This window comes from Rhipicephalus microplus, chromosome X (assembly GCF_043290135.1).
Source record: "Rhipicephalus microplus isolate Deutch F79 chromosome X, USDA_Rmic, whole genome shotgun sequence".
Taxonomy (NCBI): Eukaryota; Metazoa; Arthropoda; class Arachnida; order Ixodida; family Ixodidae; genus Rhipicephalus; species Rhipicephalus microplus.
In genome coordinates, this window is record NC_134710.1 from 474659835 (window position 1) to 474674845 (window position 15011).

Genomic DNA, 15011 nt, shown 5'->3' on the forward strand with positions numbered 1-15011 from the left:
ACTCGAAATAGTTGCTGAAGCTGAAAAAGCAGCCATCTGCATGAAGAAGTGTCGGTAAAAGTCTATTAAGGTCTATTTTTCTTAGAAGTGATCTGCCAGCTGGTGTGCCGAATTTGGTGAAAATAAAGCACATTGTTTTTTATTATTTGATAGTTTTTTGCCTTCCGACGGCCGTTTTTCTCTGTGTGGTGGGCTGCTGTGATTCGGTAGTGAGTACATTCTCTCTTGCTGGCTAGTTGTCGGTAGAAATGGATATTGGCTATAACAAACTAATGGTTATAACAAAGTTATTACAACTCTCCTTTCAACTTCGTTACAACAAAGTTTGACTGTAGATAACTGCTGTGTATTTAAGTACCAATGCCCGGCATCCTTACCACCAATGACACTATTACGCAGCAGCTATACAATTCTATGGTGGCAAATTGTGTCAGTCATACATCGGGTAATCAAAACAAAGACTTACACGCAAAGGAGTACATTCATTTAGTACCTTAGGTGATTCTTAAGAGAAAAAAGGAGATAACAGTGAGTCCGGTAACTGTCTCCATCAGAGTGCGACACTTCAACAGTAGCTCACGAGGAATGGGGGTAAGGAGGGATTCAAAGAATAGGATTAAAGGCATAGAGATAGAGAGGGGCAAAGAGAGAGCGTGGCGCAGGGACAGCAACATCCAGAAGTAAGGAGAAGATAGGAAAGATGGACACGGTTACAAGAGTCCGAGGACGAAGCACCACTCAGCAAGAGCTCTTGTCGGCGTCAAGAGATGACGTAGGGCGAGCGCAGTCGGCCAGAGCTGCACTGTCGTCGGAGATCATGGGGGCACAACCGGCCGGCACGAAATCCAGAGAGCGAGTCCAATTTAAATCCTTGATAACAATAATTTATTACCTTCACAAGGTATTCTGTCAGTGAGTGTAGTGGAGATGTGTGAGTGAGTGTAGTGGAGATGTGTGCATAGTTGGTTCAGCACGCAATCACACCCATGAAGTGCTCCTTGTAGTTCTTTATAGAGCGAATCACTTCCTTATTCCGATCAATCAAGTTCTGTCCGTTCCTCACGTATTCTTTGAGAACCAACATCAGAGAAGCATATCCATTGCTGGCTGCACCAAAAGGAGCATCCCTTCAATGAGAACAGGATACAAAACTCAAAACATTCTTTAGAATGAGGCCTTCAAAACAGTACAAAACGCAGTATTCTGTTGACGTCAGCGCCTCAATGAACAAAATCTCAAAATCAAGCATTTCTTCACATGAATTTTCTGATAAATCAACGATATCGATCAAACTGACACCGACACGAATACAAACAGTCTCCCACATGCAAGCAGAAGACTGCCAGAAGAATCGCACCTCTGTAACAAAGAGATACAATTCTTCCAAATTATTTTACCATTATATGCAGATTCCATTACATACCTGATAAGTTAGAATAAGTATCTTAGACAGCATATTAATTTTTGTGCCCGACAAAACGTTTAAAAGACCTAGTGTGACAAAATGCAAGTTTAACACGACACATGTTGTCTACACTCTCAGATTTACCCTTGACACTGCTATGAATGTGCAAATGTTGGCAGTGAAGACATTCGTTAAAGTTAGTGTGCTGCGCTTATTTCAAATTCCATTTCATTGATGAGAAAGACGGGTAATATTTTCTAAGTCTGCGTTTTACAAGATTATATCAAGTAGAAGTGTGCAAGTATTCGAGTTTTAGATTCAAATCAAAAGATACCTCTAAGAATAATTTTATTCAGTTTTCAAATAGTAGATAGTATTAAAAATATCAAATAATTCAACTCCCACTGTGCATTACCCACTGCCGCACCGCAGCACTGGTTCAGAAACTCCCATCGTTCTGGAGCGCAATCAAAACACTGCTATGAACGAGCGCACGAAGATCTTTAGGCCCAGAGCACTCATGGCAATCAGGCACATCACCACTGTAGCGAAGTGGGGTTACGCGCTAGTACGTTTTCAATTTAAGGGGAGATGCGGGTCGAAAAATACGAGTTTTTTTTCAAAATTACCGATTTTTTATTTTCACCTGTTTTGATAAGATTAGTACCTCTACTGTTATGAAAAAACTAATACAGGTCGAGACCTAACTGGAAATGCTTTAAAATTGCATCTAAAGAGCACAAGGTATCTATTAAATGTCGAAAGTGTGCAGTCTTTGAGCACCTTGCCACCGATAATGCGCCGCCGCTCACCATTGTTGATCGCATGAGTCGAAGATTCAAGCCTCACTCTTCAAATACCAACAGTTTCTTTCGCTGATGCAGTGCAATAAATAATAAAAATAAGCACTCTTCTGCATGTTATTTTAGCGCTGTGACTGGCTTATCACATGGTACGAATCGGGGACCGCCATTGGCCGCTGCGTGCCTGTTCTTCAAATACCAACAGTTTCTTTCGCTGATGCAGCGCAAGAAATAATAAGAAGCACTTTTCTGCATGTTTTTTTTAGCGCTGTGACTGGCTTATCACTTGGTACGAATCGGGGATCACCATTGGCCGCTGCGCGCCTGTATGTGCTGTGAAACCTATTTGCAGGGTCCATGTCTTGTCGAGCAGCGCAGCTGAACAATGCTTTTCTCGTATAATTATCTCCGTAATGAATAAAAAAAAGCATCGCTTGCAAGTGAAAGTCGTTGTGCGGCGCGCTCTGTAGGAATAGGCTACGAGCAGCTGGTCCGATTTGCGGCAGTTGTTGGCTTGCAAAAGCCAATGCATCAAAAGTCATTCACACCCGTCAGCCGGAAAGTTCTTGATGCGGCAATGGATGACGTCAGCGCAAATCTTGATAAGTCGAAAGAGCTCGCAGTGAGAGAACTTAGCAGGGACGACACTGCCATTACGTACGACGGTATGTGGCACAAGCATGCTGCAGAATGGCATGACACTGGACTTAGTTTGGATTTCGCAGTCCTGTCAAACTTCTTCCTAGCTTGCAGTTGGTACAAGGCTCTGCCAGATGGAGCGAAAGTTTGGCAAGCGTTTCATGGCCTTGTACGTGAGCGAAATGTCTGTGAGGAGTTGGCTCGAAAAAGCCGAGAGGGACAAACTCATGGTGCTGGCCTATTTTAGTCGCAGTGGCCACTACAAGAAGAATTGTTCTTTTTGGTGTGCAAATTTCATCTGATTTAACCATATCTTTCATAAATAAAAACTCAATTTTAACTTTAAAACTCGTTTTTCTCAAAACACAAGTTTTGTCATTTTTTCCTATGTGCCCCTCCTTTTTCGGGCACTTCTAGTGCTCGGATATGCATGAAATTTTGCCCAAATTTTTTCCAAACTGTGGCAAATGCAATTACCTAGTTTAAATTGCAATATTTTATTGTATAATAAAAAATTGTATGTATACCTTTACTAGGGTAGGTGAAATATGGACTTTTTACGTCTATTATTTTTCACGCATATTACATATTTTGTATGTGCTTCCTAATTAGTTATTTGCACTCTAGACTTTGTTTGAAGCATTATGAACTATAAATAGTAAAAAATTACAGAATTTTAGGGACGAAAAGAGGGGGAAAAAGGGTTAAGGTTTTCAATTTGCCATGTTGCAGAGCTAAAGGTGTGTAATTTGCAAAAAAAACTAATTATATATTTGAAATCAGCTTGAAAAGTTCCATAAACAGCTCAAGTATCATTGCTCTAGGGTGAATATTAAAGAAAAAGTGTCTTCGTGTAGCATCTCCCCTTAAAGAGTGATCAGAGGGCGAGAAAAGACACGGGAGAGAGACCAACGAAAATGAGCACTCTCAGTTAAATCGTATATATTATTAAAAAAGGGAGAGAAAAAAACCACTCATTTGTCGCACGAAGCGACAAGAAAATTCATGTGCATTTCTCAGAAAGAAAAGCCTTTTAGTTGCCGGAAAATGCATCCTGGTTCAGGGTTGAACTCTGGGACTAACGCCTTTTCGGGATGGTTGCTCTGCCAATTGGGCTAACTAGGAAGCTAGCTATTGACAGAGCGAGGGCAAATTCATCAACAACTCGAGGCACATGGATACAAGTACTGTGAATGAGTTCTGCGAAAACCCGCAAGGTGGCAAAAAGGTTAAGAAAGGGAAGGACAACCACCCATTTGTAGCACGAAGCCACAAGGAAGTCCATAGGGATTTCTCAGAAAGAAAAGCCTCTTATTACAGAGGGGTAACCTTACTGCCACCTTGTGGGTTTGGCAGAACTCATTCGCGTATTTACTATTGGAGTCTTACAGTAACAGTCACTCACTGCATTACTTGTTCGAGCTCCTGAGCAGATTTCATTTATTAGTTTTCTGTTTCAATATTCAATAAAATATTTTATATTGAATATATATGGCCACTATTAAGCAATATTCGATTTCAATTTGGTTCGAGATGAAATTTCACTACTCGCACCACCCTAATTATCAAGTGAAAAAAAAAACAAAAAAAAAAAAACAGGAGCTGTAAATGCACCGCATGTTCAGTGTCGGTCAGCGCTCTCAAGAGGCTACATTCGTTTGCAGTGATCAAATATCAGAAAGCCACATATTTCTCGAAAGCATGACATTGCCGTGAATGCATAAAATCGTGCGCCTGCATCTTAGGAACAGTGGTGCAGATGCACTAGCATATGGCCATGAATGAATTTTGTACTGTTGCCAAGTCGCATATACAATAAAACCTCATTAATTCGAAGTCGCTTGGACCACAAGAAATCTTCCAATTAAGCAGGTTTAGGAATTCACCGAACATGTGAGATGCAAAAAGTGGGATGCAAGGAACTTGCAATTATTCAAAGTAATCAGGGCTGATCATTTACTGGGCCGGCTAGTATGGGGCTCCAAAGGTTATGTTTTGCTGCCATACCTGGTTTTAATTTTTCTGCAAACACATAGAAACGGTGGATCTCGCTGCTGCCACCAAAAAAAAAGGGGGGAAAAAAAGGAGGCATGATCAACTTAAATGCGTGCCTGCGGAAAACAAGACGTGCTTCACTGCAATACAGTAGTGACAAGCAGGCAGCACGTTACCTGCTCCTCGCTGCGTCAGCACATCATAATGCGACCATTCGCCAATTCTTTCTGGTAAAATAAAGAATTTAATCATGGCCAGTGTGACGAAATTTGCAATATGTTTTGGCTGAAAAGCATGACCTTTGAAGCTTTCGAGCTTAGTTTTCAAAGTAGGCATTGCAGGCAAGAACTCTGCGAGCAGTCCAAGAGGACAAACTGCTGGAGCAATCGGCACTCGGAGGTTCGCACAAATCGCGAACTGCGCCAAACTGTCATTATCGAATTTCTTCACAATCCCAGAGAGAATGGGTAAATCATAATGCACTGACGTAGCGAGAAACATGCGATATTCTGCCTGCGCGTCACTGCTGTGTTGCAGTGCAGCACGTCTTGTTTACCACAGGCGCATGTTTTGGTTGATAACGAGACCGTTTCACTTTTTTTCTTTCGCTGAAAGTAGCGAGGCTGGAGTGCTTCAGCTGCCACTCATTAGTATCGCTATGTTTCATGGCCTTGTGGCTCTTAGGAGCAGTTTTCTAAGCTTATTTGCGGCGAAATCGGGATTGGGAATTGGCACATGGCCCTCAAAGTTTTAGAATTAACCGCACTGGTGCTGACTGCCGTCTCACATTATCCGCTCAGGCTTACATAGCAAAATACGCGACCGCGAAAATACTTCAAATTAAGCGGGATTTCAAAATAACCGAGTTTGAATTATGAGGTTTTACTACACTAACATTACGTATACACGAATGGCTCGACGGCTGCCACTTGTCCTGCTTAATGGACATTTTCATAAATTGATGCGTGCCCTCCTACGGAAAGCATTATGCATCTTATGGAAAGCATTATGGAAAACCGGAGCACCGGCGGAGTGTCGTATGCTCGCGGAAGCGTTGGCTCACCCCATTTCCCGCAGCGCACGGGCGTAAGAACGCATCGTTGCGGGAATGTCGCAAGTCATAACCCCGCTTTAATCTGCACTCATAGAAGAGGCACCACCCAGAGCAACTTGCAGTCAGGAAACACTAGTATTATTGACTTAATAATGACTTGGGAAATTGCTCACGTACCCACAAAAAGGCCCATTGAATTGGAAATTTTTATATTATTCACTGTTCTACTCCAGGCTAAGTTATTGTATCTTGTATTGGGGAACAACGACAGCACAGAACTATAAGAGATTACTCACATTACAGAAAAAAGTACAATGACTAATCGAAGGATACTATGGTCACCCACAAAATTTTAGCACACGTCGGTTATTTTCCAAATACTTTTTATTACAAGCAAACCAAATATATTACTATAAGTTACTTTTGTACATAAGAAATAACAAACTATACACCATGTTTGATTCTTCTCGGTGTGCTGAGTACTGTCTCCGTACACCTGGCATAAAAACACCGAGAACTAGGGCCACCTATGGTCAGCAACATACCGACTATCAAATACCCAGTCTTCTCAACAAACTTGAAAATGTAGTTGACTTAAATAAAAATAATTCCAAAAATACATTCAAGGAAATTCTCCTTCATAATTGCATTGAATATGTTTAATATAGTATATCAATTAATTATTGCTTTATGTGTACTAATTGTTAACTGTATAGTTTCAATGCTGTTATTTGCTTTAGAAATGTATATGCCTGCAAATGTGTTTTTGATCTCAATTATTTTACATATTACGATAATAATGTTTTTCTTTAATGGTATTTTGTCGTGTTATGCATATTGTTCAGTTCTTTTTTACATTGTAGCATTTATTTGTCCAATTATCATTTGCTAATTGTTAGTCTTTGTGTAAAAAGTTGTTTTTTATCTGCATCCAAGTTGTGTACCAGACTGTATATCGGAGCAAAAGCCTCCGTCAGGAGGCTTTTGCTCCGATATACAGTCTTTACAGCCTTTTGCTTTTGCTTCGTTTTTTCCTATGTACAGGAAAATAAATAAATAAACCTCAAATAAACCTCAAGCCTCAAATTTATCTGTGCTTTCGCGGTGAGTCCCCTGTGCTTCGTTGATCGTATTTCAGCGTAGCAAAAGATTTTGTCATTTGTTTTATCGTCAGTATGGCCATACAGCTTCATTATTAGTACTTTATGTCGGGGACTGTCACTCGTGATATGCTTCCATGCGATACTCAGTGCAAGACCATGCACTTCGCGAATATTAATGTCAAAATTCCACCCTTATAGATGAGTTCGATACCCACTATTTCAATACTAATTGCCTGTTTCAAATGCTGCGTGTGAGAAAGTTTGCACTTGGAACGCAGAGAGCAGTGAAAACCAGCTACCAACACGTCCATAGAGTGGATACTTCGCATGCAGTATTTGCTTTCAAACAGCGTAAGACCTGCTGTCTCTGCGTAGTTCCTGTTTCAACGACTGTGAGTTGGAAGTGAACTTAAGAATTTTGGACCTGGCTGCGCAAAAGGTCATGACTAGTTAACAACTGGAGGAAATATACAACGGAATGAGCGTCAGTGTGCATATCACACAATATTCTATTTTACTGCTTCCGCTCCCGTGACCTCTTGTTTCATTACAGTTTATGTAATGAAACAAGTTTATGTAATGTTTCATTAGGCCATTTCTGCCTATGTATTAGGCATTTCTGCCTATGTATTAGGCATTTACATAGGCATTTCTGCCTATGTAAAAGGCCATTTCTGCCTATGTATTTCCCATGTGCGGCACTTCGTACGTGTGCTGAGGAGTTCGTCATCTAGTAGTGCATTAGCATCGACGGCGTGGAAGGGCTGACTCCTAAAACTCGAGTGCACCACGATGCCGCTTTTAAAAGAAAAGTCATCGCGTGTGCAGAAACGGACGGAAATCGGGCCGCATCGCGGTCGTTCGGAGTTCCCGAAACGTGCGTGCGGGACCGGCGGAAACAAAAGCACAAGATTGTCGACAGCAAACCTTCACGCAAAGGCTTCAGTGGACCACAGCAGGATCGGTTTCCGCAAATTAAAGAGCTGCTCGGCGAGTATGTGCTTGAGCAGCGAGCGGCACAGCGGCCCGTGATGACAGAACTGCTCCAAGTGCGGGCTATGCAATTAGTCTTAGAAAAAGGTCGAATGCGGAGTCAGTTTAAAGCGAGCAGGTGTTGGCTAACTAACTTTATGAAGAGGAAAGGCTTTTCCGTCCGAAGGGGAACATGCATATGCGAAAAGTTTTGCGGAGGAATACGATGAAAAGCTTCACAGTTTTCAGAAGTTCGTCCTAAACTTGCGGCGCAAAAACGGCTACCTGCTTGGGCAAATCGGGAATGCCGATCAGACACCTCTTTACTTCGACATGCCTGGCACCACAACCGTTGAGAAGAAGGGGGCGAAGCAAGTTCATGTGCTGACATCGGTCCACGGTAAAACTACAGTGACGGCAATGCTCTGTTACACGTCAGACGAGCACAAGCTTCGCCCGTACCTCATATTTAAATGGAAGACGCTCTCGAAAGGAGTCGTTTTTTCGAGTGGTGTGATCGTGTGGGCCAGCGAGAAAATTGGGTGCCCGTTGCAATCGATGTCTTACGTTTTCTTTTTTTTCGTGGTGGAGATCGGGTGTGCGTTACAATCGAGGGCGCGGTAGAATGGAGTAAATACGGTACTAGCGTTAATCGGCCTGTCATGCAGAGCTTACGTGTAGTTATGCCCGCACGAAGCCTCATGAGACGAGGCGTCTCGACTTCTTTGCCACGCGTAGAAAAGCAGCCTATTCGAGCGCGGTATGGGCAAAGCTCAACACCCATCACTTATTCAAAGAACGCCACAGTTTCACATACAGTTGGGATTTGCAGCTAGCCAGTCTACAAAAGTGATGCACTAAGAGTAGCAGATTCCGATAGCACAAGTTACAGCTGCAAAGGGGCGGAGTGCAACCCACACAATTTCGAGGCACGTGTCATTTACAATGACACGCGCGTCCATATTTTTCCGTATAGCGATTAACACTCCACCACCAAAATGGCACTAAGAGAAGATAGAGGAAAGACAAAAAAGGAAAAGAGTGCACAAGGACACTTCAAGGTACTATGTTGGAGCTTTTTGAGGAAAACACATGTGCTGAACTTTCAAAGCCCGTTTTCTTAAAATGAATTTTCTAGCTAGTTGTGGTGCTGAGGAAAGCGATTTCTCAACAACTGGTAATCGGGTTTGTGTGCTGTGTTCTTTATTCTGTTTCTAGATTATTTTGCCAGAGTCTAACAATCTTCTTTGTTTTTGAAAATTGGTGCCATTATTATTAATAAACATTTAATTTTTGATAAATGTCATAATTACTGGCTACATCAAATTCAAAGTTGCATAAAAATTTTTTGGAGGGGAAATTGAAAATAACGGCTCTATAGTGCCCTAGAATATCTATCCAGGGATGACCACAAATAATTTCAGCCTTCTGGTATGTCCTGGGATTTCTTCCAGCTCTTCCTCAGGGATACAAGTGAACCACCCAGTTAGACCTCAGTAACTCTAGAATCGCAAAACACATTTTCATAAAACTTTGCAGTTTTTCTATATTTAATGTAGTGAACATACCCTGAAAGTTAAGATATCTTAAAAAATAAAAAAGTACTGTTTCCGGGTAGCCTGCCACTTTAACGCACCTACGGGATCACTTGCTTTACGCAGTGTAGATCAATCCAATTTATGAATCATGGTCACGACGGAAAACTGTGAACTCTGTTCCAAGTGCGTAGTTCTTATAGTTATTGACACATTTTACGACACCGTAATTCATACCCAACATTGCAAAACAATGCTAACAACCTGAAACGTCTCCGCTTGTGGGTGGGCTACTCAACATTGCACAACAACTTATTTCGTTCACTCTCATGCCACGGCGCCACTGGCTCAATGCACATTTCTTACAGTTGTCAATTTTTACGTAGCTAACAAAGGTGTCACAGTGACCTTCAACCAACAGCCTTGTGGTACAGATCGCAAATGTGTTACACGAGCAGTTGTGCTTAACATCATCTGTGGTGATGGTTCTCATCTAATGTGAATTGTTGCTGCAGTGTTGGCTATTCATTCTTGTAAATTAGGATAGATGTGTTTGTTTTACAGAGGACATTAATGAAAAAACAGATTTTTTTCAAAGCCTTCAACAGGTGCCCCTACCCCCCCTTTCCCTTCCGGGAAAAATTCCTGGCTACACGCATGCCTGAAGCGCTGCTTGTTCCTGCATGAATATACGAGCAAATGCTTATGATACGCACATCAGCAGACCACTGTGCGCACTTCATTTTGATAAAAACAAACATCTCTGAGCTAACATGAGTGCCACTTTAGGTCACAGAATAAGCATGTCCTTTACGCCTCCATGCTCCATGCTCAGCAGGCCATGCTGCGCATCTAGTCTCCATGCGCATCCAGTTTACGCATCCAGTCTCCATGCTCAGCAGGCCAACAATATGCACAAAAGTACCCAACATACACAAAAACAACCTACCCAATGTACACAAAAACGTTAACCCACCTTTCGTGTAACGCTTGGCTCAAAGCCAAACAAAATGTGGCACTAGCTGTGACTTGCAAGCTGTTCCACGCAAAATTGATTTCCAAAAAGCGTGGTATCTGCTTCAATTTTTTCTGGCAAGTATTGACCATACTCTGCATACTATATTTTCCGAATGCTATACTTACACTGCTCACTTCCCAGATTTTCAGTGTTTTGTCATCTGAGGCGCTGACCAAGAGTCTGCTGTCCGTGGACCATGCAACATCAGAGATTCCCTGCACAAAATTTCACGATTCACTCTTTAGGCATTGCCATATGTTTAGGTCAATTCCCAACAAAACTTTTTAAGAGTAGAATTGTAATTTTAGGGCCCCATTCACATCACCTACTCACTTGCTGGCCAAGCTTCCCTTTTGGTGAACACCTTAACGATGCTGCGAGGAAACGAATGTCTACGCAACATAGGCAGTTTTAGACCATCTTGAAACACCCAGACCAATATAGGTTTAAAAGTGTTCACTACACCATAATTCTTCATTATGCTTGTCAAGCAACACATGCTCCAATGCAGCCGAATACCAGTTGATGTTACCGTTAATGATCATGATTAATCATGAGTTTCGTAATGGGTGGACCTTTGAACCACGCATTCATGCACAATTCACATAATGTGATGCCTGGTGCAATTCCATGCATCTGCCACACAACACAACTCTTTGTGCTATATTACACCTCTACAGGGCTTTTCTGCTGAAACACCATAAAGCACAAGCGTGGCTCTATCATTTTATTTCCATCTATAGCGATTTTTCGCTCAACGACAATGTTGACATTCCTCTCGCACATCATTTTATTTCCATCTATAGTGATATTTCGCTCAACGACAATGTCGACTTTTCACTCACATCCAACAATGACTATGCCCACACCAGAATTTCTCCCGAACAAGCTCTTTCAGGAGATGCAACAGCCAAAGTAAGAATCGGAGCAATTCTTGGTGCAGCAAAATTTTGCTTTTAGCAAGAAAATCTCCATTTCGAGAACATTGCAGGAAACAAAATACTTTTTCAGCATGAAATCCCAATATTAGAGAAGCTAAGAAAGAATGCATACTTACAGGAAAAAAAAAACAATATTGCCAAATGCACTTAGTTTTCTATTTTTTATATTACTAGCCCATAACACTTGTAACTACTGCCAAGCACAAACCTTGTATAACTACTGCTATGTGCAAATGGGGAAGTTTCCAGGTTATTTCAGAACTTTTCGATATGATTACACACGGAGCACGAACATTGGAGCTTGCCATAAAATTTCTAACAAGCGCCCCTTGTCCCATTTTCGAGAAACGTTAAACACACATGTCCCCATCCCCTCCCGCCATTTTCACTGTTTAATTTACTTCTTCAGTGAGACAGCAATTATATTAATGCTCTTGGCCGATTTGCATCCCGGATATCTAAATGCATATAGCACAAAAAAATAATTAGAAGAAAAAACACAAAACACTCAACCATGGACTTGAACCACTGACCCTTTGCTTCAGAGCACACTACGTGCCATGCGTGCACCAGTGTAATAATAGCAACCTATTGAGATACACCATAAACCGCTCGCAGATCTCGGTACGCAGAATCTCAAAGGCACTTAAGTAGGCTTTTTTTTTTTACCACGCAACACTCCGTCTTTTTCAATTTGAAAACTGCCCTTCAGATGCACACAAAAAGTGGGCCCTTTCTGTGCCCACTCGTGGTGTGGAAGGAAAAAGAAAGAAAAAAATACACACATACACACACACACTGCAGCAGATGCTACCCCATGGCAAGAAACACAGAGGGATCACTCCATGTGCCACACTTTAGAAGAAAAAATATATATATCTAAGAGCGTTAAATTCTGCATCATCAACACTTCCAGCGCATTGTTTAAACACAAACACGTAACGAATGTTTGAAATATCATAGTTTAACATGTTTGAAATATCATAGTCAATTTTAGTTTAGTTCACGCTGACAATTTTTAGTTTAGTTCACGCTTGTACTGTGTATACATGCACATTTTTTTTCAGTGTTCTTCTCAGTGCTTCGGCGGCAAGCTGCAATTATCGAGCTGCTAGTCACTTTTCGTGTGACATTCCATTTTTTTTTTTTTCGGCTATCCCATTCAGTTTTTCGTTCTTGTGGCAAAACTGACTTTTTTTTTTTTGTCCACCTGAAGAAGTGAACAAAAACAGTTGAATGCGTGCATAGTCAATAAAGCGTTTCCTTAGAAGCACTAAAGGTGTTCATTCTTTATTTTTAGCAGTTCTTTCACCACCATCTTGAATTTTAATTTACCACCGAGCAAGGCCCCCCCCCTCCTCTCAGGGCTACAGAAATGTGATACACTGCTTTGAATGTTTGCCCCAGTAAATTTTTTCAATTTTAACTCATCCTTGTAATTACACAGTGCAAGGACATGAGTAATTAAGAAACAAAATGTGCTGCGTTCAGTGACAGCCAATACTAATAAACCCCCTTCTAAATTTTAGTATGATTTTTCACAAGGCAACTGTGTGCTGCAGTGAAAGTGACAAGTATTTTGCACATGATTGAAGAAGGCCAGCAATTTTTTTAAAACTGCTGTCTTTTCTTTTTTTCCTTCATGATGGGATTAGGCTCTGTGCTTCTGGAGTGGATTGAATGATGATTCTCAAACAACAGGTGGCCACAGCAACTCCATTTTAGGGGCCAAGCTCCTCATGGCATGGCTTGTGCGTCCCCTGCTGTCACAGTGCGTAACCTGTAGCACATACCCGCTCTCGAGCACATATCCGCATGTCTACATGTTACGAAAAACGTAGCACGGCGTCGTTATCACGCTCTGGTGTTCACAAAGCACTGACAGCAGAAATGTGGCACATACACTCGTTTAGTCCTTAGATTGTCCGCTGGATGACGGTACTTGTATATGATGAATATATGATAAAAAGAAGTGAGATGGCGGTACCTGAAGTGTTCACTAGATGGATGGATGGAAGGACGGACGGACAGACAGACACAGACAGACAAGCAGATGCACGGACAGATGAACGGGTGTACACACGGAGGACGCACAAACGGGCACACGTACGGATGGACTGACATATGGACGGACATATGCACGAACGGGCTCACGTACCGACGGAAGCAGAGACGGATTGACGGACGCTTTGCCCCACTCATCATCATTCATTCTGTGGATATATTGTGATTTTTACAGCAAAAGCTGCTATCAGATCACAACGTGGGCCGATTCTGGCGCCATAGTTGTCTGCCACCGTCGCTGTCCGCAATCTCTATCATCCAAAATAAGAAAAAGAAACTAAATAAATAAAAAAAACATAAAGGCAATGGAATCGAACATTCGAAGTAGAGCAATGGGCGTGAAAGCCCTATGCTCTACTACGCCAGTATTTTAAAGAACTATGTGAAAAACTTACCCTCTGCAGGCTTCATACCGGGTAAGGGATCACACTAATATGTGTAATATCACGCTTTAGAGCAGAAGAGTAACAACCAGACATTCCACAATGCGAATTCCATAACGAGTGCATCGTTGAATGCTGCAACCCATTACATAACTCTTGATCGTCGTCAGCCACAGCATCAACAAAGTGCACACAATGTCTTACAAGTATGGGGCAGGTAGCCTGCTCCTCTGAAGAATGACAAAGAATGATGCAGTGGACAGTTCGCCACTACACAAAAATGACGATAATTATTGGGCAGTGGGTGCCACGCAAATGTGCTTGAAGTAGTTGCCCCAAGAGTGCTTAATAAAAGGCTCTAGGAAGGCCGCTCTTCCACCTTTTGTTGTGACTGTGCTGCGCGCTCCGAGCAGGTGCATGGCGGCTTCTTGTTAAATTTAGCGCAACTAAGAACTTTTGGGGCTAGTCGGGCACTTAGGCACAGCATGGCACAATTTCAATGCATTTCAAGGTTTTTGCGTAACTTGGTGAAAAAAAAACTGTAATTGTATCCTATTGAGGTGCTATTCCTTATGTGCCGCTGCTTCACCTTTAACACTTCCACACTAAATTGAGAATCAAGCAAGCTGGCAGGAGTTATGCCGTTCAATTATTTTACATCAATTGTTGAGAAAAATTATTTTCCACCAACAATACAGTCGTGTTTTCCCATGGCAACGAAAACAGCGCACTAAAAAGAGACCCACAAGGAAGAGTATGGGACAGAGTTTCACCTGAAAAAGTTTAATGAGACTGGCTTTACCAGGAGTGCAACAGTCAAAACAAAATTTGAAGCAATTTTCAAAGCAGTAACATGTTACTTTTGGAGCACTAAAACGCAAATTTAGAGCAGGTTACGGCAAAAAAGAAAAAAATTTATCACGAACGATCAAATTTGGAGCAATATACAGAAAGCCTTACAGTAAAAAAAGAAAATATGTACAAACCTTTCAACAACACCTGAATTGTGCTGAGCGAACGTGAGCACTGCTATTTCAATAAAAGTAATATTTTGAACAACCCCACTGAGCAAACAATTATGAACTCCACATTAGCAGCT

The 15011-nt window shown here is 41.7% G+C and overlaps 1 protein-coding gene across 3 annotated transcripts in view; it reads right to left on the minus strand.

The window, feature by feature from the left end:
• wds (WD repeat-containing protein wds) overlaps positions 1 to 15011 on the minus strand; it is a 180005-nt gene that overhangs the window by 114756 nt on the left and 50238 nt on the right. For all 3 annotated transcript variants that reach the window (XM_075881426.1, XM_075881425.1, XM_037413056.2), the window contains one exon: positions 10650 to 10739. In XM_075881426.1, coding sequence (XP_075737541.1) covers positions 10650 to 10739 — 90 coding nt within the window. The remainder of the gene's footprint in view (positions 1 to 10649; positions 10740 to 15011) is intronic.